At 39.1% G+C, this 22,096-nt stretch overlaps 4 protein-coding genes across 5 annotated transcripts; all 4 read right to left on the bottom strand.

Moving 5' to 3' along the window:
* Positions 1–5,128: 5,128 nt before the first annotated feature.
* LOC105270397 (uncharacterized) lies at positions 5,129–6,352 on the bottom strand. The gene is made up of 3 exons (XM_011311292.1): positions 5,887–6,352; positions 5,638–5,824; positions 5,129–5,381 (listed from the first exon to the last, which is right to left on the bottom strand). Exons 1-3 carry the CDS (start codon positions 6,039–6,041, stop codon positions 5,169–5,171), a joined length of 555 nt encoding a protein of 184 aa, XP_011309594.1. The 5' UTR covers positions 6,042–6,352; the 3' UTR covers positions 5,129–5,168.
* Positions 6,353–7,050: 698 nt separating this feature from the next.
* Positions 7,051–8,629, bottom strand: LOC105270438 (uncharacterized). Its single transcript, XM_011311359.1, has 4 exons — positions 8,481–8,629; positions 8,311–8,421; positions 7,670–7,991; positions 7,051–7,594 (listed from the first exon to the last, which is right to left on the bottom strand). The coding sequence occupies exons 1-4, from the start codon at positions 8,627–8,629 to the stop codon at positions 7,079–7,081; spliced, it is 1,098 nt and encodes a 365-aa protein (XP_011309661.1). The 3' UTR covers positions 7,051–7,078.
* A 442-nt stretch (positions 8,630–9,071) lies between these two features.
* On the bottom strand, positions 9,072–18,681 carry LOC105270396 (uncharacterized). Of its 2 annotated transcripts, XM_011311291.1 has the most exons (13): positions 18,397–18,681; positions 14,008–14,136; positions 13,471–13,673; positions 13,225–13,379; positions 12,919–13,136; positions 12,689–12,833; positions 12,281–12,523; positions 11,846–12,206; positions 11,598–11,778; positions 11,370–11,533; positions 10,867–11,070; positions 10,478–10,645; positions 9,072–10,096 (listed from the first exon to the last, which is right to left on the bottom strand). In XM_011311291.1, the coding sequence occupies exons 3-13, from the start codon at positions 13,565–13,567 to the stop codon at positions 9,576–9,578; spliced, it is 2,457 nt and encodes an 818-aa protein (XP_011309593.1). In that variant the 5' UTR covers positions 13,568–13,673; positions 14,008–14,136; positions 18,397–18,681; the 3' UTR covers positions 9,072–9,575. The 2 variants fall into 2 exon arrangements, with proteins under 2 accessions (XP_011309593.1, XP_011309592.1); XM_011311290.1 differs by lacking the exon at positions 14,008–14,136.
* Positions 18,682–19,470: 789 nt separating this feature from the next.
* Positions 19,471–21,861, bottom strand: nmdyn-D7 (nucleoside diphosphate kinase homolog 7). The gene is made up of 9 exons (XM_011311289.1): positions 21,553–21,861; positions 21,327–21,493; positions 21,087–21,239; positions 20,560–20,767; positions 20,368–20,488; positions 20,140–20,264; positions 19,929–20,042; positions 19,750–19,857; positions 19,471–19,689 (listed from the first exon to the last, which is right to left on the bottom strand). Exons 1-9 carry the CDS (start codon positions 21,667–21,669, stop codon positions 19,648–19,650), a joined length of 1,155 nt encoding a protein of 384 aa, XP_011309591.1. The 5' UTR covers positions 21,670–21,861; the 3' UTR covers positions 19,471–19,647.
* Positions 21,862–22,096: the final 235 nt, after the last annotated feature.

Raw genomic sequence — 22,096 nt, 5'->3', positions numbered from 1 at the left:
TCGAAAAGTATCAGGGGAGCATGAAAATCGAGGAGTTATTCACTGAAATCGAAAAATTCGAAATTTTTCGAAAAGTATCAGGGGAGCATGAAAATTCGAGGACGTATGCACCGCAAAAAGCTGACCAAAAACGTTACCTTTTTTTTTAAAGGGACAATCCGTGGGAACTATGAATTTCCGTGTCCATTGAAAAAACGAGTACGATAATTTCTCGTATTTGAGGAATGTTCTAGTGACCCGACATGTTCTTCTTGACAATAGAGATATATTCATAAAAAAAGCCGTTATGCATTTACCATCAACTCACCACGATGACGTGGAGGTACAATAGAAATTCCATCATAACAAAATAATTCCTTGAATTAAAGCAGAACCAGAATATAATAGTTGTTTCCTGAACAATGATGGACAATTATGAGGCAGCACCAGAGGCCCCGACGACTACGTACTACCGGCACGTATCGTTCGATCGAATGCTGGCCCCTAGAAATCATCAGTATCAGTGAGACAGACCCCAGGCTGTGAGAAGTAAACCTTGCTGTACTTACCTGGAGGCCGTTACAGTCCACACGAGAAAATCACACGAGAGTACACCCCCGCCCTCCGTACATCTGATTCATTGTAAATCGTAAATCCCGGGGTAGAGGCTTCAGACTTATAGAATAACGAGGCAATTAACGTTTGCAATCTAGTCCTGGCAAGCCAGGGTAAAACTCCATAATGAATAGCCAAATCCTCCTGTAATTAATCGTTTAGAATTTCGTCCTTGAATTTCTCTGTTTTTTCGAAACTTTTAAAAAGAATCACAAAACTGTAGAGATAATACATGAAAATGATCGCATCACCATAAACCTTTATGAGCCATTAAATAATGACAAAACACAAAAACGTTATATTTTTTCACATCGACCCCATCGATAATTCGCCAAAAAATTCAAAAAACGTGTGGAATATCCTTAAATTCGCATGTCAAACTCGTGGCTGCGTCAAACACCTGGTGTATTGAATTGCCAGGAATTCCGTTGACGATAAACTGATGATCAAACAAAATATGGGACTTGTGTTATTCATGGGGTTTTTATTATTGTTGGTGGTTTAATCAGAGAAACATTATGATTCAATTGTTGAGGAGTGGAGATGACTCGAATAATGGCGGAACTAACGCTTCAAAGAATAATAACCGACAAAAAAATGATACTTTATTGTTCATTTTATATTAAGCATGACAATTCAAAAGGTGATGAAGAGCATGTGTACGAACGAGGTGAGTGTTCTCATCTTACCGACTCATAAACCAACAACCCGGAAATTAACCTGAATGTAAGTCCTTGAACTCGGACTCTCCGTTAACGACGCACGAGTAGTAATCCATAGCCTGAGATATTATTTTTAATTGAATGAAAAAATTTGGATGCTATTTCTACTCACTTGGCATATTGATCAAATTGATTTGTCTCATCCGCAAAGAGAAAGAGAGAAACAATGCGACAAAAAATAATAAACCCCCTGAATTTGTTTCACCCTCGAAACTGTACCGTTTGTGGGATATTCATAAATCATAAAGCATTCCGAGGAGAAGACGAGTTGAAGTCGTTCAAGTGTATGTCGAATAGAGAGAGAGGATTCCTTGCATCACTGTCATCTCATGCCAACTCCAGAGGCTCCAGAGCCAGTGTATTAATAAGTTTTACACGCGTATAAGTCCATGCCGAGTGTTAATGGAAGTCGTACAAGTCGTGGAAGTCTGTGGTAGCATTGGAGATGGCCAGCACCCACTGACAAATGAAACTTGTGCCGAGGAATGTGTAAGAGTGAGTAAACAAGTTGCCAACTGTGACAACACTATTTTGTCTAGAGTTAATTATGAGGCAGCTTGAGTACCACGTAAATTTTGTCAACGACTTTTTTGAGAATGAAAGAATTATCAAAATATTCCTATTGTTACTTGACAAAGTACTCCACTGTAATGTGTACATTGGCTAAAGGGGTAAACATACATTGGGCCGGAGGATAAATAAGCGCAGTGGCTAGGTTGGAAGACGGAAACAAAGCGAACGTTTGAGAGAGCCCTTTTTGAGATAAGATTATTCACTTGCCTCAGCACTGTGTGTTTTTCCCACGTTTCCACCGGAGAATTCATCCTTTTTTCCTCTTCCTACCTCAAGCCATTACGTATTCGTGGAGATCAGGAGAATCTAGGAATGGCTAAACTAAGACCCGAGAAAAATCCAATTCAATACGTGAAAAGATTCACGGACAATTAAATAAAATCACGTACCCACGGGGTTCCAGTGCTCGAGAAATTGAAGGAATGAATGAAAATGACGCAAAAATGTCCAATTACGACGGCAAATGTCGAATCCACTGTCGATGCAATCCATTTGGGGTGATATCTGATAATGGCAATTAAATCATAATTAGTTCCGCTGAAAAATCCTGGAGATGCGGGCGGTCTTTGTAGTGTTCTTCAACATTCTCATGTGTTGAGCACGAGCTCCCCTCGAATTGTCGAAATTTCGAGTGATGGAGGGAGGAAGTGGCATATTTTTTCAGAAGAAACTCTGACAAACCTCAAAGATTTCGTTGGAAGTTGGGAAAAAAAATGGTTAATAGCTTGTTTAAATTGTGATAATAGTTTTTTTCCACTTCTTGACGAGTCCGAGTCTCTTGCCCCTTTCCCTTTCTTCATCCAATGCTGACTCTCTTTTCCCCCTTCACCAGCCGTCACTCTTGAACCAGTGTTCTTCCACCGCCTTATCCCGTTTGAAATACGTTTGCTCTCGTTGTCCCGTTTCACGTTCCCGCTTTATTCAGCCTCCCAAGGTTCTAAGCGTTTTGCCGACTGATGATGGTGGTGTTGGTGATGCTCACCAGGAGAACGCGACTGACGCGAATTCCACGTTGCATTCCACCGTTTTTCCCATCATAATGGCCAACCACTTTTGCTCTCGTCGTCAGGATGCGCAAGCCAACCATCTCCTCCTCCCTACTATTCTTTTCGTTTGTTATTTAGGTGCCGTCATTGCCGTTCCCTTTGTTTCATCAATTTCTCCCCCTCTTTATATTCACCTGAGCACTGTCAACGATCACTTGGGATTACTCGATCCGGTGATCAGACTCGAGTATTGATTGAATTTTATTTAATGAAGCCAAGTGAGGCGTTGGATTTGCTGTCCTCGTTACAAAATCTACATTAGCTCATATCTCTTAATTTTCCTTGGAAGTCCTTAAAAATGTACATTAACGATCACGTGAAGAGACTCTCAGTGGCGATCGCAAAAATTCCTCGTGTTTTTATTGAAGTACTTCATGCAGCATCGGAAGAGTCAGGATAGGAAGCCTGAAGTGAAGCCAGTGGCATCCCCAGAATCAGGTTTGTCCAAGCGCACACCAGGCTCTACTTATCCCGACCCCCAGTGCCCTTCTACTTAAAATTTATCTCGAAATTTTTTAAATCGTTCAAGATGGAGCATCTCGCCATAGCCTACGGGAGCCAAGTGATGCGGGTATTGAGAACACGGTAAACTTGACGACCGGCCCAAGCAAAATGCGTACGTGGGGGAATGTCCCTTTATTTTTCGCAGGGGCGTAGGGTCGAAGATCCTTCGATAAATCCCTCGATAAATCCCTCGACTCTGCGAAATTTTCCCTTTTTACTCCCATGTAAATTTTATTCCATCAAATTTCAATCGATCTCCCTCCATCTCGACGACGGACATATGCTAATCACCGGTAATGATCGAATTTAATGAGTACTCGCAGTTATCAATTTATTCAATCAATAATGCGAGCAATTCTCCGCCCAAAATGAGTGGCTGATGTCTCGGGATGATGATTGATATAGATTTTTTTTGCCAATAAATTAGACAGATGCTCTAACACATTCTAGGGCGAAAAATGCCACGGAGAGGAACTCCGGGGTTAATAAAACACCGACTTGGCAATTAACTCGAGAACAAAGTTGTAAATAATTTTTTATATTCGAACAAGAGCTCTCCGACATGTTGCTTCAAGATCTTAGAAGATATTCTAGCGCCGAAAATCAAGCAGGGATCGGCACGGTCAATAAAATACTGAGTTGGCAATTAACTTGAAAATCAAGGTATAAATCATTTTTTCTGTACGAGAAAGCGCTCCGAGGCCTTACTTCAACCCACATCGTAGGGCTGAAAAATTCAGCTATGACGATTGCCCCACTCCCACTCCGAAAATATCTCCAAATAAAACCAAAATCACTTACTGAAATAACCCCATGACGTCCGTAATTCGATCCTTTCCGGATTACCGATTGCATCGTTTCAGCGAATTTTAACGCCCGTATTTCTTCCTCTGCCTCGAGATTTAAAGACCTTTGATTTGGACATGACGTGTTATGTGCGGGCAGATGGGCGATTGGAGATTAGCCGACGGTGAAATTAAGAGCAGCGACTACGCCTGTGCAGAATTTTGTCCAGGAGACGATGGACCGATGCCGCCGGGACAGTCATCTCTGTTTCTCAATCATCAAGTTCCTCCAGTCGTCTCTCTTGGAGAAGAAAATTTGCCTCTAAGCAGTGGATTGCAGAGAGAGGAATGAGAAGGGTGAGGTGATGAGGGAGTGAGGGAGTGAGGGGACAAGAGATAGAGAGAGGGCCGCGTATCGTACATTGATTTATCGGTCAACATTTTTTCGCGAGACTTTTATTACGTTTTAATCCAAGGAATATTCAACAGACCGACGACGATTCAAGTCCCCCGAAATGCACCCCGAAGGGTATCCCATGCGCACAGAAGGGGGTTTTGCACCCTGTGCGCACTGGCTTTGTTGTCATTTCTTATTTATTTATTCCTCATGCGTTTTACTTGCATCCTCCTTTGGACTGTGCAGAGCATAATCAGTGCATTCTCTCGTGAATGTTGGGGTGATTAATTCAATTTTTAGCCGTTTCATATGTCAAAATATCACAACGTGGGTTACATTCTTAAAATTTTCATAGGGTATAATTCAATGGGGTTTTTATTTCACTTGATTATGCTATAAATCAGATGAAATCGTTATATCCTTGCTGTGGAATTCTTCTTCTCACACATGAATTTTAATAGTTGGGGGGGATTTTCGGAGAGGGGGGTACAGCGAATAATACTGACAAAAAGTCATAACTCAATGTCAATTATTTGATAATTGTTAATTACATTAAATCATTATTTCTCATCTCCAGTGCGTCCATTATTCGTTGGAATGTGGCAATGTCCATACCAAAAAATAACGGTGTAGTTGTGTCACGTCGTCTTCTTCGTCGTCGGAGAAAATAATCATCGTAGTCGTCCGTGATAGATGGATTTACCTTGGCGTAATAGAGGGCAGCGAATCCACTGTAGATGAGAAGTGCAGCAGTGGCAAGCTGTTGATCAAAACGTATTAAACTTTTGTTACGGTACGCTCAAGTGGTGAGTGCCAATTCACTTTTCCGTTTTGCCTTCCATATCCGTTGGATCAATCATTTTTCGACAGTTCACGGTTCGTTAATTGTGGAATTAATCATAAATTCAGAGAACTGGTTGCAAATTGATTTCAAATCTTGAAGAAATTCTCGAATAGTTCCAAAGAATTGTACAACAGTTTGTTGGAGTATTTATGTTTTTTATTTTTATACTTGCCTGGAAGACAGCCCAGAATTTGTAGCTACCCTCGTTTATCAAGAAATCGTAGTAACCACCCCAGTACTCGCTCTTGGCTATTGATTTCGAGTCCTGCATTTCGTCATTTTCTTCCGAATGGTCATGGTCATCATCATGATCATCATGACCGTCGACGTCGTGTCCTCGTCGATATGCCCTCGATAACCTACTCATTAAAATCATTTTTTTCCCTAGAAAATTTTATTTGCTATGAAAACTATGACAAACCTGAAAGATCGCGGGGTTGTGGCGACTGCTGTCCTCTCAGTTGTGATTGATCCATCATTGTCATTATTCTTCATGTCCAGACTCGCCGCATTTATCCATGTGCAGAGAAACATGACGAGAATACCGATTATGACTTTCAAGACAAGAGTTTCCATACTTCATTCATCAATTACACTTCGAATCTCTAGAATCTGTTCCTTATCTCCAATCCTTTAACACGTTTCAACTGCTCTTGCTGAATATGTCTATTTCGCACATTTCCCTGAATTTTCTACTAAACGTATGGCAGTAGATTGATATTCACTTTTCATTAGAGTCATTACGAGTATTACAACACGAATCATCGAAAACCCACGATAAATGATGAACTAAATACTTCGCGATGTTATCGGTATAAACGTTGTAAAATTTTTTGAGTGATTACTTGGGATTTGTGATATTACTCTACAACCAACTAGATGAGTGACTGATGATCATCGTTCAACTGAACTTGGTATTGTAACTGTAGCACTGAAAACGTTAAGTAAACTCATGTCACTTGATAACTATCCTAATTAAATCTTTCGAGTTCATTGGAAGCTCGGGTGAAGGACCAATGGAAGTACTTTGTACCGTTTGCGTACGCGCACATCTACTTCCTAAAATGTCATATACGAGATCATTTCGATTGTCGAAACGTGATATAATTCATTGATGAATGCAAAAAGGAAATTTCAAACTCAGTAAATGATTAAAAGAAATTTAGCTCTGAATCGAGAAAAATGACGGCGTGGAGGCTGTAAAGAATAATATTCTATGATTTAAAAACATTGACATTACTTGCGCCTCTTCTTGAATTCCGTCTGTAATGCTCTTCTAGGAAGTAATCTACCAAAGATTCAAGTGGAAGTGGTGGTAACTGGTTTTGTCTGTCGGCAAACAGTTTGATTTTAAGGCTCCAAAGATTCCGAAATTACTTGACCAAACAGCTTGTTCATTTAACATCTTAAACCAATAATTCTCCAAGAAAAGTAAACAACTCAAGTTTAAATATAAAATTTTATTGCAGTTATAATCAAATAATATCACGGTACATCAAGTGCAGCAGCACAGTCTCATTCCCTCATATCCTTGTGAATTTTCAACAAATTTTTGAATTCTTAAGAATGAAAAAAAGGTGCTTTTTCAAAATTTTATTCTCATTATTCAATCTTTAATTCTTCGCGGGTCCATTTTTACTATAAATTCCACTAGCGAATGAATCGATCCCATTTAAGACCCTCTGGGTGAGATCCATCCATCCAAGTGTTTCATGTTGCCCCAGGTGCCTAGCTCCAGCAGCCTCTGCCAGTTGTTGTGGGAAATTGATTTTGTGCCTAGCGATACTCTTGAGGACCAACGCAGCAATATAAATAATAAAATAAATGCTGAAATAAAGGGGCAAATACCAGAGTTTCTTGCCAATGTAGTAATAAGAATAAGGCCGTTTGTTCAATCGCTGATCGTTCATTTCTGGTTCCTCAGTGGTTGTCGTTGTATAATCGTGGTGGTAGTGATCCGGCGGATGATCGTAGATTATCTCATGGGGGTAATCGTGCTCGTGTGCGTAGGATGTGTCATCGAATGGCTCAGGCCCAGGGTAATCAGGTTTATCTGGATATTTCTCGAGATAGCTGGGCACCTGTTGCGCTGAATGCGAGACTTGTGATGGTGGGTATGAATCCACTGGCTGGAATAATTGGAGATGCTATCACGAGTGATGGTAAACCAACTTATATCGGGACTAGATCTTGTGATACTTCACCTTTGGATTGTAATCGTTTGGTGAGTAGTCATCGATCGTGATCGATGGCAATGTATCCTTCGAGGGCTTCGATGCTGCCGGGTACTCGTAGGAGTACAAATCCTTGGGGAGAGTTGCATAGCCATTTGGTGGGGATGCTGGAGCACCTGGAGATACTGGAAAATCATGGGAATCGGGGGGGCTATCTGCCTGGTACTTTATTTTATTCGAGTGAGATATTGCGTGCTCGAAGGGAGCTGGTGGGTGGAATCTCTCTTGCGCGTGTTTCTTCAGCTTCCTCTGGTCGAGATTCGCCAGTACATTCTTATCGAGTGTGGAGTACCTTTGAATCGAATTAATTAGTCAGCTGAAGGTATGCGAGTAAATGAGCCAGTTAACACCACAAAAATTATTTCTTGGGAAGAGAAAATAGTGATGAATCGATATTTAGTGAAACTTTTTTTACGATGGGGTAGTGCGACATTCAATGAAACATTGATTGTTTTTCTTCCAAACGGATAATGGGAATACTCTTTTACAATGAAAGTTGGAAAGAAGAAGATGATGCCGTTCCTTTTCTCTGGCCACTTCGCCTCGGAATGCCCGCAAGAAATGACTTTAGCGATATTAGGTAGCTTTTTCTCTCAGTCTAACAACTTTACTGTTGACTCTGTGTGAACTCCTGGGCCTCTCCATTCCGAAGTTTCGGGCTCTTGGCGGGAACATAAACCGGGGAAGCCTGGTAATTCCGTCCTTCACTTTCAACTTCTCCACTGGAGGATTTAGAATCAGTTATTCGAAGTTTTGGAAAGATACGTTGAGAGATAAGTACCTGGTTATCGGTGGATTCCAACTTTTCACACCACTTCTTGATACTTTGGCGTATGACGCAATCTCAGGTATTCCCGTTGTATTTATTGGCGTGAGGATCACGAGAATCACTGGAGCGTGAAGTAGTAATAGACGCCAGAACATCATCATCGTTGCTCGTCATGGATGAGTGGTACGTCAACGATGCTCGGGGTGGAATATATAGACTCGTAACTGTATTGCCCGATGGGTTCGTCGATACAGATTTGACCATGTAAAATTGTCATTTTCTTCCTCCTCAAGCATCATCCATACCCAAATCAATCAAAAACTAATGATCAATTCGAAGGGTATCGACATTATCGAAGAGCGGAGATAATTATCATGAGGAGTGCAACAGTTTGCGAATAATAATCCCCAATGAAGGAAAATAGAGACAATACATTCGCTGCCTCACCGAAGGCGCTAAATGATAACGATTACCCATAAAATACCACTAATTCAGTTTGTAAACTGCTCCACACCGTTACGAGAGTTCACCTCGTGAGATACGGTTACCATAATACTCCAAACAAGAATGAACACACCGTCCCAAGAGAACAACGCGAAAACACTCCATAACAATTCATTTATTGTAACCGAAACCTATAACTGTTATAAATTTCACAGTATTTACATTGCATTAACAAATTTACAATTCTACATCGTACGCATAAGATAACACAGATGAGTGGTAATATAAAGAGCATAAACATGAATTTCATGTTGGTTTTTTCTCACTTAAAAAACATTACGAGTCATGCACGAGTGGTGAGAGAGTTCTTAAAAATAATGCAATCAATTTGTTAAAATTTACCGTAAATTAACATTTATATACACTGAAGCATCCATTAGAAACTCAAACGGATATTATGGAATGGACCTCTCAAGTATGAGCATAAAATTGACGAGAAACTATAAATCCTTCCAAAAAATTCCTCGGAATTGCAATAATTTTTACACTGAAACAAAATGAGTACATGGTACAGTCGTTCGAGGTAACATTAACTGTCCAGAGTGATTCCAGTGACCGAAGAGTGACGAATGAGCACGTTTGCATAGACTAACAACCCCTCATTTACTGTCCCTCTCCACATGCTCCTTTTTCTCCAACAACATTGACTTCACCATTCGTCTCCCTCTCGAAACCCCCATTCGTCACTCCTACTTTACGATTACCATCCACCGAATTCACAGTTCTTGCTCTCGATTTATTCTCTTCCGGCATTCTCTCTATGTTATCGAGATTCTTAGCATTATTGGCTGTTTCCAGGGCTTTAGCACTCGGCGGTTCATTTAGATTCACCATCGGGAATTCATCGGTGAACGCTAAGTTCTCTATTCCCTCCATAGCTTCCATCATCTTCGCCTCATTTTTATCAGTGGTATCTATTACATCTGCTAGTTGTCCCTGGACTTTAGGCTTTTTTTTCACTATGTCGTTACCCTCCACCTGGGGACGTTTTTTCAGATAAAACAGATTGAAGAAGAAGTAAATTAATCCGGTTATCAAGCAGACAACTGCGAAAATTTGGTATGTCGGTCGTGTACCAAAGGCGGTCATCAGGTATCCACCTATCAAGCTTCCAGCACCTTTACCTAATTTTCCGAAAAACAACAAGATATTAGTAATTCTATTCGAAATTAATTTTTTGTTCTAGTGATAAGCAGTACAAAAGATAAGGAATAAGTTGCGAAAGAAATTTTTTTTAATATATCTACGGTTCTTATACTGAATTTTCCTCTTTGACTTTTTAGTCTGAAATAATTCACGTCGAATTCAGCTATTTGAACCCACAAAATGGAAAATGTAAGTCCTTGCAATTACAATGCTTTAATTCGGGAGCAAAAAGGATTGAATGGCGGTCGTAAAATACAATTGGTAAGATTTAGTGTAGCCATGACAATTAAATATCAAAGTAGACATTAACAGCAGGATGATGCACATTGGTCGGTAATAAATTGAGGAATTAAACTCACCAACTCCGTAATAAAGACCGCCTAGGAGACCTTGGATCGACGTATCAGTGGCTGTGGTGGAGAGTTTAGCAGCGTATGTTATGGCGGCTGTGAAGGCGAGCGAGGACGTCACGGATTCCATAGCCTCGAAGATGAGGCAGAGCCAGGGATTGTAAATCAGCGAATAGCCTGTGCGTGGAAAATACGAATTGAAGATCAAGCAGATAGCACTGGTCACTAACGGTAACATCAGCCATTGTGCAAAAAATATATGCACACGATTTATTTCTCCACGTTCAATTTCATTGTGCAAGTATTGTCCGATTATGCAAGGGGAATTCACGTTTTTTTTTTCTTCTTCAAACTGGTGGATGATGAATATCAATGAGATGAGAGATAAATTGCCTTACCCAGTAGTCTGATGGAATTAAACACAAAACCAATGAAGAGTACGTTGGCATGGCCGATCTTATTGATTATCGGTCCGGACAGTACAAGAAGTGGAATTCCAGCTATTCCGCCGACTGTTATGGTGATACCCATCAATGACCTTGAACCTCCCAGGTCCTGTATCAGCCAGAATAGGAAGGACTCTAGGTAGCCCCAGGCGATGCCTGAAGAACAAACAATGCATCGAGTAAAATCTCCAGTCGTTCATTCTCCTTCTTCCTGGTTCAAGTTTATTTATTTATTTGTAGGAGACAAAGGAGATTCGGAGGATTATTGAACAATTGTCCAATGATAATATCGAAATTCTCTAGCCGAATTGACTGTTTCCGGTCGAGCAATGACACTTCCGTTTGCGTCATACATCTGTATTTGTTCATCATCGGGGACAGACTACTAATTCTCTGGGGTTCATATTGAATGTCAATCAGGGAAGAAGTTTTAATATTGATCTGGTAGCACTGACCCAGTATGAAAACAGCAACGAGGAGAGCAATGATTTCCACGTTCTTAAGTACAGTGATAACGTGGCGTACGACATTGGGAGACGGTGACTTGAACTCAAGATTTATCATCAGCATCAGTCCACCCGAGATTATCTTCAGGGCTGAGTATAAATAGAATGCAGGTCTGGAATGAGATATTATGACGTATTCTGATTGTCAGGGGAGATTAAAGAAGTGAATTATCGCACCTGAAGTCTGTGTACTCTTTACCCTGACTTGCGTAATCGATTAATAGTCCTGATAGGGGTGAGGATATCATTCCTCCGATGCTTCCGTATATTCTCTGGAGGCCGTAATCTGCCTTTTGCTCTCGTACTATTGCTATAACAGCTCCTTCGAACATTGCGAATGCTGTCCCACTGATTATTCCTGCGGATGGGCATTATTGGACTTTAAATATTCTCTATTGTGCGATTTTATTTGAGATTGTAATTACCCATGAAGACTCTTATTCCCAGGTACAACCAAAATGTCAGCTGAGTGTTGTACTCTATCACAGTGTTCATGTTTGAGCACAACGCCTTTCTCGGTGCAGTGACAATGCACCTCTCGCTGCATTCCTGGAGAATCAGAGATTTGTAAGGATCTGCGTTTGACGTCCAATTAACTAGGGGAACTGTGATGGTCACGCGATTTCGCTCATCGGTGTTTCCGCATTTTACGGGGCTATCTCTCGTTAGTGTCATTGCTTCTCCTAAATATCTCCTTCTTCTCTCGGACTCATCCATGCTCGATGTATTTAGGAGCGTTATTCTGGATTTGAACGTCAGGAACTCCTCTTTCTGTTCCTCTGGAGTCTGAAAGATGAATTTCCAGTTGAATCGAGGGGGATGAGAGGAATGGAGGGGACTGATTGGCTTATTAAACACACTTGCGAGAAAATTTCATTGAACTCGCACCGAGTTTGATTGAACGACTTTTCCCCAGTTTCTGAGAGGCGAGTCGTTGAATTTGATGAATCAATTGCTCCAGGAGTTTCCGAACAGGTGAACTTGTAGAGTCGTTGAGTTGGAAAGAAAAATCCACTCTGCGATAGCTGACGAATTGACGTTTTGTAGTGCTCATTGTTTCTCAGCAGTCTGTGCTCTTTCGTGTACTCGTGATCATCTGATGCCTGAAATTTGCGGGACCGTGCAGTTTCGGTAATTGGCATTCTATTCAACGCAATTTAATATGAAAAAATATGGGACAGAGTGAGAATCCCGAGGAGAAAAAAAGTGAAATTGTTTAGAACCTATAATTACGAAAAATATGATACGAAAATTGCTTTAATACTCACATGAGCTAGATCGGCATTGGGCCTGTGATAAACAAAAGTATCAGTGTGATTTCTTACTGAATCCAGACGCTTGACAGTGTAAGTCTTCGAGAACAGCATTGTCTGAAGATCGTTATCATCCTCCAGATCTACACGACAAAGATACCTGGCGAATGCAAAATTGCACTGAATAATTTGAAAAAAAAAAAAAAATAGGATTTATCTAGCGGAAATATTCGAAGCTGACTCACCCACAGCTCTGGATTCTCATCATAATGTCGGGCTCGTGGTGATGCTCACAGGGATGGCTCATTTGGCTCATTGTGAAGAGCAAGTCTCCATTGCTTCCTGGACAGCCTAGATCCATTACCACTTGTTCCGGGTATTTGACCGTAGCCCTACCGATTGGAACAAGTAGTAATAGCAGGGCACTAGCACCGCCAAGTGATGAAAAGAGAGAGAGCAGGATCTGAGGAAGGAAATATCGAGCGTGAAGTTTCCCTTTTCTCGTTAGCATTTTATGCAATTATTTTATGCCTATGGTAATTATTTTTTACTTTGAAGTTGCCTATTCTGTCGGCTATTAGACCAGCGATTGGCGGCATTACGATTGCTACAAAGGGTGTAACTGCACTCATTATTGCTGTTTCCTCGACACTTATTCCCAATTCCCTCATGTGAATTGTCAGATACGGATAGAGTACGAACAGCGCTGGAAATTGGAAATGATTATCAAGAGATCCATCCGGAAACTGAAGACATTTGAGTTTTTTTTATTGTTAAATAGATATTTTTTTATTCACTCGATGCTTGAACGAAGAAGATGAGTTTGAGGGACCATAGCTCCTTGATCCGGAAATCCTTTGTTATCCTACGGCAGAAACTTTTGAGGAGCAGCATCTTGATAGCCTGCTGTCTCAATTGTCTCGATTCTCAACGGTTTTTTGCTCCAACAAAAAACTCAAACTTCTAGACATGACTCATCGTGGATCTTCGGTTTTTAGTCCTGAGGAAAAAATCTTCAGTGGTTATTAAAACTTTGTATAGGCCTCAGGACAAGGAGAGGTCGAATCAATCATGGTATTGACCTTGGAATTTTTAATGGATGATGGAACCTCATGTGATAATTGATCCGTGAATTTCACGTTCCTGTGCCAGATTTATCTCAATTTGAGGATAATATCCAATAGATCAGGGAAAAATTCCCTAAGGATTTTATTTTCATTGGCAAAGAAACCAAATTTCTCATATATCTTTAATTTTATCGATTTGTAATTAGTTTCTTTTGAGGAAAACATAATAAACTAATGAGAAATAACTCTGCGGAAGAAGCCACTTGCCTTGACAATGAATGCACGAGTACAGATATCACTTTTACATAACAAACTCGTGTTGAGTATCAGTTGGGATAGTGTTTATATCCGGTGGGCACTTGTCACAGAGATAGAAGAATACATCAGGAAGCACACCTGGTGTAACAATTGTCTGTGAATTATGCTCGAGATTACATATTTTATTATTTGAGGAAAACATTCCATTGCCACTCAGTGATTACCCAATTATAATCTAATTATTGTACTAATTCCAGGTGAGACAGACATCAAAAAACAATTGAGCATATTTTACGGACTTCTAATTGCTCCAAACGATGAGTTGCATTTTTACAGATAGAACTGACGTTCATTCGAAATTGTGTATCAATTATTTTCCAATTCTGAGACATTCACGAGAGGAACAGACGTAATAATGAACATTGTTGTCGGGCTAATTAATTTATTGTCAACTAGGGTGTGATAATGAAGCAGTAATGACCGAATATGGGGGTGAGGTCGGGTCTGTTGATCTTTGGTGACGCTGTCGCCATTATGGTCCTATCACTTAGAAACTGCTTGCAGGAGTTATTTGTAGTGATAATTTATTACCCTTTCTTTTTAATCTCAACTACACAAAGAAGTCTATTGACACTATCGCTTTCATTCCCGTATATTTTCCTCAGCTTACGCTTGTTTTTCTGGCAGACTATCTTCATAATTTATAATAATAACATCCCCAATGATGATTCATGTCTTTTTGACTTTGTACAGGATTATAGGATTAAAAATAAAGAACACGCATACGACGTGGACTTTTTCCCTCTTGTTATTCTGGGGTCCTACTGGAATAAAACCATAAAACGTATTTCCTGAGACGAAAATATAAAAACTAAAAGAGAAAGAGTGAATTTTGTACTTGGGGGAATCCCCAAAAATTCAAAACATTTCAATGAAATTTTCCATTTTCTCGTTCGGCAATTGGATTTTTTTTTTATTGCAAAATTTATCCGTTATCGATTAATATCGTTCTAGGATGTAATTAACAACATGGACTGAGTATTGAAAATTATCATTGGAGTAATTAATGTATCTAGCAAAAAAGTTGATAAATCGATGTAATGCGCATGTTTTCGGGAAACATGCCCGAAGAAGCAATCACCAGTCCTTTTATCAGCAAAATTAGTATTTCCATTATCAACACGATTCCCTGTATTCATTCTCTTGCATCCACTGTTCCAACACTGATTATTCTAGCAATGGAATTCCAGGCATTGTATTGAGTGTTATGTAAGCAATTCCTCATCTGTGGATACAAGTGATGAGTACCGCGGAGCCGGTAATTCCTACGCGGTTGGACTCTTCCTGTTTAAAATCCGATAAAATGATTAAATTTTTTTGGATCCACTAATGTCCGTATAACGTGCGGTCCCAGGACCACACGTGAATAATCCACTGAAAACTCTTCATTTTTTCAGCAGCATCATTGACGTTGAGAAATTGTTCCAATTTTCGAGGTAACGCTTGTAATTTTGCCCTGCAAATAATTTCAATTCCGGTTTACTGGTTAATTGCCTTAGCTCATCACAATTCACTTGTAATTGCTTCTCAAATTGGAACTTTCCCGATGATGAGCCAGATGGCTTTTTTGCAAATTGAATGTTCACCTACGGCTTCTCTAACGGACGTTCAGACGTTGGGATTGTACATCACCAGGTGACTGGGTATTTATACTAATTGCTACTATCTGTTAAACGTCTGCGCATACTAAAAAAAAAAAATTACATAAATCAGTCGATATACCCTTTGTGGCTGCGAATTTTGCAACCAATGAGTTTTTCTCGAGGTTCATTCAATGATTTTTATATGTCAATTGTCCCCATTAAAGGATCTCATGTGATATGGATTTAATGTGAATATGTGTAATGTGAGGAGGTAATTTGAAACTGCATCGAACGCTTCAGAGTCTGGAGCAGCGATTTTATTCCTGTAATGAGAATTGAAAATGTGGAAGTAAGTGGTGTAGCATTTCTGACTTTTAATTGAATTTATGATCTATTGAATCTCAGATTTACGGTGCAGTCAATAATGATTTAGAAACTCGTGGTAATCTCGAATTTAAGAGTTATTTGGAAAATTGGATGGAAAGATCGATATTTTTATCGCTTGATCTAGATGTGAAATAAGATTTCAATAAAAATATGAATTTATTGGTGACTATTGCCATATTTTGCACCTGCGAGCGCTTCCTAAATGTCGAATGCAAATTATTCATTATTTTTTCTCTATTCCATTACTCATGTCTCCAATAAAATTCTTTCGATGTGCTCTCGATTTTAATTTCAATCTGCAATTTAAGGTTCATAAAATTTAAGAATCATAAGCAAATTCTAGAAAATTCAGTTTTTCTGTATTTAATGAACGTGAACATTTCAGTGGCGGCTTCAACTTTCGAATTGATGTGCAAATGAAGACAGGAGTTACTTCAATTACTCTAATTTGAATAATAATAATACTAATAATAAATAATTTTAATCGAGTTTTTTATTTATAGTAGGTATACCGACTTCGTTTATACATGGATGATGGAATTCATTGAAACTGAATATAAATTGTGAGTCGTTAAATATTTCAAGTTGTCCCACTTAATATTTTCACAATGACAGGTGTCTAGTTTTTCTTAAGCAGCAGTATGAAAAAAAACTGGTGATAACTCCAACTATTAATTCGTTCTGTAAACTTTTGACTTTGAATTCGATTTACGATTCAATTGTACATAAAATTTGAGATAAAAATCGAAGAAAATCCAAGGTTTCCTCATTCCGCAAATATGGAAATTGCACTGACAACTTGAGTTTTTTCAATTCACAGCAATAATTGAACAACGCAGTGAATTGCATTGTTAATGGACGAATGATTGAAGATCGCTGCCTTGAAATTACCACAAATATTTCATGGTAATAACCGAGGAGCTCTGAACGATTCTATAATTATGAATAAAAATGAAAGACGAGCTGCGATATATCCAGAGATAAAAAATGGAAATAAAGCGTTTTGACCGCGTCAGCATCTCCACCTGAGAAAAGTAAATCCTTGGCATTGGTTGGTCATTATCACCTACTTAAAAAAAAATTACAGACGAGTTATTATTGAAATTTTAGTGGTGTCGATAAATGTCTGAATAATGACAAGCAAAACAGGGGTAACAATTTCGCCTTCATTCCATCACTGACGTAATTTTCTCTCGGCACGAGTTTTCGAGAGGATATCGTCCCAGCTATATGGAGGAGTCAACCACGGCCGATTATCCATTTTATTCGATTACCGAGCAACCCGTTTAAACTCGCAACTCTCATGTATCTCCACACGAACAACGTTCGTCTATGCAGTATCATCTCCACGTTAAAAAATGGAATTCCAATCCTTGGAATATTTCAGGATAGCTCGCAGGATTGATTCCTGCCGTACAAGGAGCGAACGGGATTGTCTGATCCAATGGAGTCAGTTCGATGCCCTCGAGAATCATCCTCAACAACTCGGTAACTCGGTCATATTCGATGCTCTTCTGGAGATGTCCCCGATCCATTCGCACTCTTGAATATTTCTGGCTCGAGTCTCCAGTGAATATTCATCATCAATTAAGTCTACTCATCACGGTTGAATTATTTTGAATTACCGATTTCATAATTCAGCAATTGTTTTACTATTGAAATGAACGATTGATCTGGAAGAAGGGATCGACATCAGCTTCTTCATCTCGGATAGTTCATTGAAAGATCCAAAAGGACTCAAGTGTATAATTGAGTATCAGAGTCGAATAATAATGATGTCAGAATCGTGTCAAGTTCATCGCTGAAAGGAACTGACAAATTATGTTATTGCTTACACCCACATTCAGGCCAGTGGGTTGAATTATTTTTTGCTGGGCCATTAGTTTTTCGATAATTGCGTCGGTGTTGGAATAACAATTATATCGCGAAATATATTGAGCGAAGAATTATTTCACCAGAGTTTAAAGGAGAGGGCTCATTTCGATTATGATCAGTGTAATTCCTGGAGGGAGAAAGGATTTCCGAATAATTAACCGTAGAATTTTCACCGATTTCAATGTGGAAAGTAATGAGACAAAATCACTCGAGCGCGTGAATTTTTTATTGAGTCGCTGAATTGAGAATGAGGACACGTCTCGTAAGACTAAATTTTCGCTTTCTATAGTTGATAAAATGGAATTAAATGAGGATTCAGCGCATTTCTGTGACAAAGAGAAATTGCCGAAAAAAATGAAGAAGTTGATCTGAACGGCAATTCCTCTGAGTTTTTCATGATTCTTCAGGTTTTTTTTTTAAAACTCTCCTTTGATTATGACGTTCATCTGCGGGTGAAGCTGTAGAAAGTTGGAAAAAGGAATATTCCTCTTACCATATTCCACAGAACTTGCATCAGTGGTTCATCCACAGAATTCCGTAATAACTTCCGAAGCCGTTGTCGCACTGGGAACCGATTATAACTGTCTGACGATGAATCCTAATACACTCTGAATCCCATCCGGCGACCTTCACGTACAAAACTCGTTTTCTTTTCGCAGGATTTCTTGTCTATCCCCCAAAAATGTGCAATCGCTTGAAAACAGTTCTTATCACTTGAACAATTAAGATAAATACTGGAGTTGGTCTGCGCCGGTCGATGTCAAGCGCTCAACTGCCACTTACCGGTCTATCCAAGCTGGCGAACATGAAAAGCCATTTCCTAACAGCCCAATGAGATTTGACTCTCCAGTTTACTATTCTCAATAATAGTATATTCATTTTTGCACTTATCATTGAGTCGTTAAATTTATCAGAAATGTGGAATTTACACTGAGGAATTTACCAAGGAAAATAAATATTTTGTTCAAATGCTTGCAATAACTTGTCGCAGTTTGATAAAAGAGTGAACAATATTCATCAATCTTTTTGTAAAAAGAAACAAAAAAAAAACGTCTTTGCTGCTGAAAAATACAAATAAAATTTTTTCTATGGAGCCTTGAGGATGTGGGAAGCTATATCAATTCCCTTCTGCAATGAATTACTGGTAAATATCCTCTAATATCACATGGCCTCTTCACAAAGAATGATTTCTTCAGTAATGAGCTGAGTTCTCAAGGACGCATGGTTACGATGATGTCGAATGATTGAGGTACGATGTGGATTGCAATCAGCGAAGCATTTTTTGTTAATCGACGGGTGAAAAGGGAACGCCACGTGCAGTATCTAATTAAAAGGATCGCCCGTCTTTGTTCAAACTGTTACAGAGCAATGATAAATATTAAAAAATAGATTTCGAGTATATCATTAATTATATCGTTCATTCTGAATAATAACATGTACAAGAGTATCAGTACAATTTTTTATTGGTGTTATAATGAGTAGAAACATACAGTAATTATTATTTCGGAAGGGAGAGAGGTTTTGTAATCAATAGACTGTTTGATAATATGAATAATATTAATCTGTGTTTATGTCACTCTAAACTTTTAATTTTAAATGTCGAAATGTTATCGGACACACGATGCTCTGGAATTCGACTCGTCCAGATTTAACAAAGAATAAGAAATTGCTGTTACCAAAAAAATGAGCGTTTCTTGATTAGGAATTTATGGATACAATGATATTTCTACGGCTTGAGATAATTTCAGCTGCTTCCATCATCCAGAATTTTGAAGAAATACTCGACCTGAAGAGGAGTCAATACTTCGAGTTAATACCGCCTGCACTTTTCAGTGTTTTTTGTTACCTCAAGGAGTCCATCGTCCGGTAAGTCCGAGCAGTGGACGGCATTTTGAACCTTGGATTTTCCATACTTTGCACGAAGAGTATTCGGTCGCACTTGTCGACCAATGTCCTGGAATAATTTGGGAGTCGTTATGATAGATATTTATATTTTAACCTTGGACAGAGTTGAGCGAAACTCACGGGGTCTATCGGTCCACAGATTTTTCTAAATTCCAGGGGAACATTGACATTCTCATCTTTGTGAGTTATCTCCATTGATATGCAGGGGCCTGATTGAAGTTCAGCCACCATTGCCTGCATAAATATTGAATAAACATTTTGTCACATAGAGCATTTGCACATCGACAGGTTGAAAGAGAGAAGGAAAATATTGAAGATGTAACGATCTTACGCCATGATCACTCAGAACCCCTTTGTAAATCTCCAAAAATTCCTCAGCATTGATAGGATCAACGTGAAATCTCTGAATGGCTGATATTGTGAAGCCAGCCTTCTGTATATCGCAGACAATATCTCCTGCGCATACAAATGAGTGGCAATCGGGTGACTCTGCTACTTTGCAGTCTCAAATAGTATTTACTGATTCAAATGATGATTATGAGTATCAACGATGACTCACCGGTCAGTCGTCCCTGCACGGCGTGGGGTTTAATAATACAGCATGTACAGTTACGCATTGTTGCTGTATTTTTCAAAGGACACTTTTCTGATTTAGCGCTGGTAAAAAACATCTCCACCTCCTTGAATTGCGTTAATCAAGAATTTTTGGGTATTTTAGCGGGATTTAATTTGGGAATGAGTTTTAATTCACCTTTTCTGCTTGTTCAGGGCTCGAGGACCCGTAAAATCCATTGAAAATCGCGTCTTTTCCGTACAAAGCTCTCAGGGAATTTGAGGCATCTCCTCGTGCTTTTATACTGTCCGTAGGGCCTATTAATTCTCTCCAGCGTGCGACTGCGTTATTTCCCAACAACGTCAGTAAAACCACTGGGCCGGATGTTAAGTACGATTTGATCGAGCTGAATGTATTATTTTTTCATTCTTCATTTAGAGATTTAACAGCCGAGGCCAGTCGTAGGATTCATCATACATTTAATTCAATTTAGCTCTATTCAATTTTAAAGCCACTTAATATCGATTTTTTTAGGCGATGGAGCTTGTTTATATTATAAATTATGGGAATGATGAAAATAACTGGAATTCTACAATTTGGATGTCATTATGACATTGAGTAATTTCTTAGAAAATGTGGCTTGGAATTTTTAATGAAATTGTCGTATCAGCGAAGGATAATGCATGGTGGTATAATTTTGGTAATTAATAAATTTTGTCACTCACTCAAAATGCTCGTCGTTCTTGTACAGTTTCTCAACATCATATTCTGTCAATTTGACCATTTTAATGTCAGCAATGTGGAGATCATGAGCTGTGATAATTTTTAATATTTCTCCCATTTTACAAATCACGTCTGGCTTAAGAAGTGCAAAGGTTCTGAAACATTAAAATCATCATTTTCCTTCAAAATATAAAATAAACTGACGACCCGTTGTTCATTAATTGAATTTCATTCGTTCTTACTTCTGAATGGTCACTCCTAGTTTGCTCTTGGTGAAGCTGTCAGCTACATCAGTGATCTTCATTGGCCTTGAGAAAATAGTGACAACAGTTCCCACGTACAAATCCTTGAGTCCGACACCCTCACATTTTGTCCTCCTGAGGAAGGTCTTCCTGCTCCTTATGTCGAACTGCAGATTAAGGAATTCTCACAACAATGAAGATAATTAATAATTGATAACTGTCTTACTAGTTCTATAGTGTTGTCAGCTGGATAATAGTACAAATAAAATCTCTTGGTGAATCCTGCAACAGTGTCGAACCACTCGGCCTCGAAAATTAATCGATCACCAACATCTCCAGACATTTCGTTAATTTCGATGATTACCCTGGAAATTCCATCCACAAAAATTCAAACAATAATTCCGTTACTATGACAACAGCTGCACCGGTGTTGTGACTACTTGGGATCGGTTGAACAGCTGACAGCTAACAAGATGTTGTGGCCTCGTTGTTTCAAAGACGTTCCTGCCGCCACCTGTTGATTCTCTTCCAGGATATCCCACAATCTGATAACACCCGTTTCTACATTACCAGTACCTAGACTTTCATTTCTGCATTATCAACGGGAAATTGAATTTGAATTTCAAATAAATACTCCCAAATAAATCCTTGAAAATCCGATGGGCAGATTGGATTGATTTTTTACAGTCACGATTAACTGAAACTGGAAGCTGAATGCGCATAAAATTTCGGAGCCTTACCCCTGGAAATTAAAAGAAAAATGGTTAACA

The sequence above is a fragment of the Fopius arisanus genome, unplaced genomic scaffold (genome assembly GCF_000806365.1).
Source record: "Fopius arisanus strain USDA-PBARC FA_bdor unplaced genomic scaffold, ASM80636v1 scaffold00087, whole genome shotgun sequence".
Lineage (NCBI taxonomy): Eukaryota > Metazoa > Arthropoda > Insecta > Hymenoptera > Braconidae > Fopius > Fopius arisanus.
This window is presented reverse-complemented; position numbering and strand designations above follow the sequence as displayed.

Bases quoted from the DNA above. Each gene is read 5' to 3' on its own strand.
- LOC105270397 (XM_011311292.1), bottom strand. From the start codon at position 6,041: ATGGAAACTCTTGTCTTGAAAGTCATAATCGGTATTCTCGTCATGTTT. The intron at 5,825-5,886 runs GTTTGTCATAGT...TTTAATGAGTAG, and splicing joins ACAACCCCGCGATCTTTCAG to GTTATCGAGGGCATATCGAC. The intron at 5,382-5,637 runs GCAAGTATAAAA...TTTGATCAACAG, and splicing joins AATTCTGGGCTGTCTTCCAG to CTTGCCACTGCTGCACTTCT.
- LOC105270438 (XM_011311359.1), bottom strand. From the start codon at position 8,629: ATGATGATGTTCTGGCGTCTATTACTACTTCACGCTCCAGTGATTCTC. The intron at 8,422-8,480 runs GTACTTATCTCT...TAAATCCTCCAG, and splicing joins TGGAATCCACCGATAACCAG to TGGAGAAGTTGAAAGTGAAG. The intron at 7,992-8,310 runs GTAAAGTTGTTA...TTCGATTCAAAG, and splicing joins GAGTTCACACAGAGTCAACA to GTACTCCACACTCGATAAGA.
- LOC105270396 (XM_011311291.1), bottom strand. From the start codon at position 13,567: ATGCTGCTCCTCAAAAGTTTCTGCCGTAGGATAACAAAGGATTTCCGG. The intron at 13,137-13,224 runs GTAAAAAATAAT...TTCCTTCCTCAG, and splicing joins ACAGAATAGGCAACTTCAAA to ATCCTGCTCTCTCTCTTTTC. The intron at 11,779-11,845 runs GTAATTACAATC...GCCCATCCGCAG, and splicing joins GGGAATAAGAGTCTTCATGG to GAATAATCAGTGGGACAGCA.
- nmdyn-D7 (XM_011311289.1), bottom strand. From the start codon at position 21,669: ATGTCTGGAGATGTTGGTGATCGATTAATTTTCGAGGCCGAGTGGTTC. The intron at 20,489-20,559 runs GTGAATTAAAAC...ACGCAATTCAAG, and splicing joins GCCCTGAACAAGCAGAAAAG to GAGGTGGAGATGTTTTTTAC. The intron at 19,858-19,928 runs GTGAGTTTCGCT...AAATTATTCCAG, and splicing joins TCTGTGGACCGATAGACCCC to GACATTGGTCGACAAGTGCG.